Source organism: Aptenodytes forsteri, unplaced genomic scaffold (genome assembly GCF_000699145.1).
Source record: "Aptenodytes forsteri isolate BGI_AS27 unplaced genomic scaffold, ASM69914v1 Scaffold14, whole genome shotgun sequence".
Lineage (NCBI taxonomy): Eukaryota > Metazoa > Chordata > Aves > Sphenisciformes > Spheniscidae > Aptenodytes > Aptenodytes forsteri.
Genome location: NW_008794457.1, coordinates 1,272,687 through 1,276,169, shown reverse-complemented (window position 1 = coordinate 1,276,169; position 3,483 = coordinate 1,272,687). Strand labels below are relative to the sequence as shown.

Below are 3,483 nucleotides of genomic sequence, written 5' to 3'. Positions count from 1 at the left end.
TATCCCTTTGCTCCCCTCCGTGCTCCCCCCCCGCCACATCTGACCTACGTGCACGCCTCTCTCTAAGAGGATTAATGGGGTTTAAAACACCCTCCTGCTAAATTTGGCTGCACCTCCATAAGCCAGCAGCCATTTGTCACCTTGCCCCTGCCGAGCGGGAGGTGCCACGGCCAGGCGCTGTCTGCGGCTGCCGGAGGGGAAGAGGCACGGGCACCCACGCTCGTCCCCAGCACCCCTGGGTGCCTCTCTGCACCCTCCAGCCCCAAAGGCGATACCCTGGGCGAGGCCATAAGAGGATTTCTTTAGTGGTGGTGAAGGAATAAATACCCTGCGGAGCTCTCTCAGATCATCGTTGGTGATGCTCAGTGTATAACTTGGGGGGCCAGAACTCCCCCAGACCCCACGGTGGGCTCCGGGCCAGGGCTTGCCACAGGGGGGGAGGTGGGTGCCCGGGTTGGGTTTGCTGTGGGTGGGGGTGCCACTCACCAAGCTGGGCTCTCGCACCGTCATCTCCCTCACCTCCAGGAAGCTGAAGCTGCTGTGAACCTGTGGGTGAGAGGAGCAGGATCAGCCCCCGGCTCTGATGGAGAAGGGGGACCCCAAGGGTGCCTCCCATCTCCCACCCTTCCCCATACCCCGAGTAGTGCCCAGCCATGCCCCCCAGCCTTCACCAGCCCCCTGATCCCAACCCCCCTCCCCTTCGCCCCATCCTCTTCCTCATCCTGCTCCTGGGAGCTTCCCAGACCCGGTGGCCCAGGTGACCCACGGAGCACCCACCCCAGTGCCCCAAGCAGCTGAGCGATGCCCTCCCGGGAACCACGGGGCTCTACCGCGGCGCAGGGTCCCCAGCACTTACCCTCACTGGCAGCATCACTGGCAGCACGTAGGCTCGCCAGGGCGTCAGCACCTATGCAGGGGGACATTGGTGTGACAGGGGACTGGGGTGACACGCGAACCACCCCTGTCCCCCGCTGCGGCCACGAAACAGCTGCCTGGGGAAACTGGGAAAGCAGGAACCAGGCCGGACTCTGCACGTACCAAGATATAGTCGTCGTACTTGGATTTCACCTGCAGCTGGACGCTCATCACCAGGACCACCTTCTTTGTCCCCAGGAAGGTGGTGATGCCCTCTGAAAAGACCGACGTCCCCATGAAGTGAGGTGGCTGAAGCTACCCCTGGTCCTCTCTCACATGCCCTGCTTGCCCTTGGGGACACCATCCGCCACGTCCCCGCCTGAATCAACTCCTCTCCATCCACACCCGATGGTCAGACCCTGGTTGCTCTCTCAGCTAAGCTACGTGTGTCTTCACCAGCATTGGGTCTTGGTTTGCTGCCCAGGTGATAAATCCACCTCCTCATGGGCTTCTGCAGCCCACGCTGCAGCCTCGACCAAGCACAGGGCCTTGGGGTCGCTGGTTTACGCTGCAAATGCTGCTTTACTCACTGGGAGCTGGCGCTGAGTGACAAGAGGGTCCTGGTTTCTCTCCCTTCCTTCCCAAATTTACCACTGGGGAGCAATTCGGCACCCAAGTCCTGCCTCCCCACGGTGCAGCCAGGGATGTGTTCTGCTTTTGCATTTTTTCAGTAACTCTCCCAGCCGTGACGTGCACAGGTGGTTGTGTGCGCCAACCTCCCCACATTTGCAAACCAGTCGTTCCCACAGTCGCTACGGACCAGTGCAAGCATCGCTCCTGCCTGGAGCATCGCCTCCCCGCGCTGCCTCCCCAGCTCTCCCGATTCACACCTCTGGCTCAGAGGAGTGGGACGAGAACCACAACTGCCCACCGTTATGCAAACGAGGTTTTCACAACAACGCCACTCGCTCCGGCCCTTGCCCAGGCTGCCGAGAGCCCCGTGGGTCTAGTACCTTGAGCCACATGTCCCCAAGGACCCATCCTAGTAGAGCTAGGACCTGGAGCTGCAGCGACGCGGCTCCTTCCCACCCCACTACAAACCTCGGTGGGGCTGGGGAGGCTGCAGGACCCCGAGACCTCCGTGGCCTTTTGCTTTTTCAATCAAACGAGGGAAGGCTGGGAGCACTGGTACTTCGTGCATCCCCTGTGCTGCTGGGGAGCCGGGGCAGGGCTGCGGGTCGTGCCTCCCTGGGGAGCTGCTGGGGCCCCCCAGCTGGCTGGGGGACCCCAAGCCCATGGGAGTGAGCAGCACCAGGCTGCACCCATAAACTGGGCAGCAGGAGTCATGGAGAACCACATCCTTGAGCATCCAGCCCGTTCTCTGGGGATGCTTTTGGCCCGAGCAGCATCCTCAAGCACGCGAGCTTTGAGGGCAAGAGCAGCCCTCACACCCCAGATCCTGCTCGGACCCCCCTGAACTGCAGCTGCTGCCGATGAGGAACCCGAAAACAGTTCTGCCAACCCCGGCACAGCAAACTGGGGCCGAGCAGGCCCCGTACTGGTGCTTTCCATGTGGCATCGGTGCCCCGGCAGCAGGCGATTGCTTACCTTGCAGCTCAGCGGGGATCCCTCCAAGGGACACGGCCATGGTTGGGACCACAGGATCACCCACCCAGGGATGCGGGTGTCAGGGCAGCATCCTTGGGTGCCGTGGGAAGGGCACCCTGCTGGGAGGAAGCGCTGAGGTTACCAACCGGCAGCTCCGCCGCCTCAGCGCCTCCTCCCCCTCCCAGCACTCGGTGCCTCTTCCTGCCCCGTCAGGCAAGATTTACCGCCTGAGCAAGAGAAGCAAAATGAAAGCGACAGCGCCCGCAGCCCACCGGCCCCGCCAGGAGGAGAGGGCATCCCTGCCCAGCCCTTCTCCTCCCGCGTGCCTTCACCTGGGTGAGCAGGACACCCCACCAGTGCCTCCCAGCCAGCAGCAGCAGCAGCATCTCCCCCTGGCTCCAGCCTTCAAGGGTTGAGGGTCCATGACCTCTTCCTGCCCTGCAGCCCCCCGGGGTGGTTCATGGGGACACACTTCTGCCTGAAGATGGCCGGTGAGCGTGGAAAAGGGCAGCTCTACCCTTCCCAGCGCTGGGAGGTCAGCCCAGCCCCGGGAGGTCAGCCCAGCCCCATCGCTTTGCACCGAGCATCTGCAAGGGGAGGTAATGGGGATGGGTGCTGGTGCCCACCGCAGGGTGCTTCTCCAGAGGATGGGCGCCGGTGCCCACTGCAGGGTGCTGCAGGCAGGGCTTCTCCAGAGCAGAAACGCCCCAGGTGTCATGCCAAAAATGACAAAACCACTGCCCCAAAGCAAGGATGAGAGGCAGAGGCTAGGTGGCCTCCTTGGAGCAACAGGAGCGAGCACATCAACCACGCTGCTCCCCAGGGAAGGCTCTGGACCAGGCAAAAGTCCAGATGCGCTCCAGGACAGAGCGGAAAGCTGTCCCGTGCCCTGTGCAGTGCTGCAGGACTTCACTGGGCCCCACATTTCTCAGTGTTGGCTCAGCTGGCCCTACCAGACACTCAGCAGAAGGTGCTGAGGGAGCCGGCAGAGCTGTTCTCAGCCAGCAGCCTGGGTCCCCA

The 3,483-nt window shown here is 62.9% G+C and overlaps 1 protein-coding gene across 1 annotated transcript in view; it reads right to left on the bottom strand.

Annotated features, from left to right (window-relative positions):
- The window catches only part of CARMIL2 (capping protein regulator and myosin 1 linker 2), a 24,227-nt gene extending 21,724 nt beyond the window's left edge, over positions 1-2,503 (bottom strand). Inside the window, exons 1-4 of the mRNA XM_009290833.1 lie at positions 2,464-2,503; positions 1,039-1,130; positions 857-907; positions 487-546 (exon numbers count right to left, since the gene is read on the bottom strand). Coding sequence (XP_009289108.1) covers positions 487-546; positions 857-907; positions 1,039-1,130; positions 2,464-2,503 — 243 coding nt within the window. The remainder of the gene's footprint in view (positions 1-486; positions 547-856; positions 908-1,038; positions 1,131-2,463) is intronic.
- Positions 2,504-3,483: the final 980 nt, after the last annotated feature.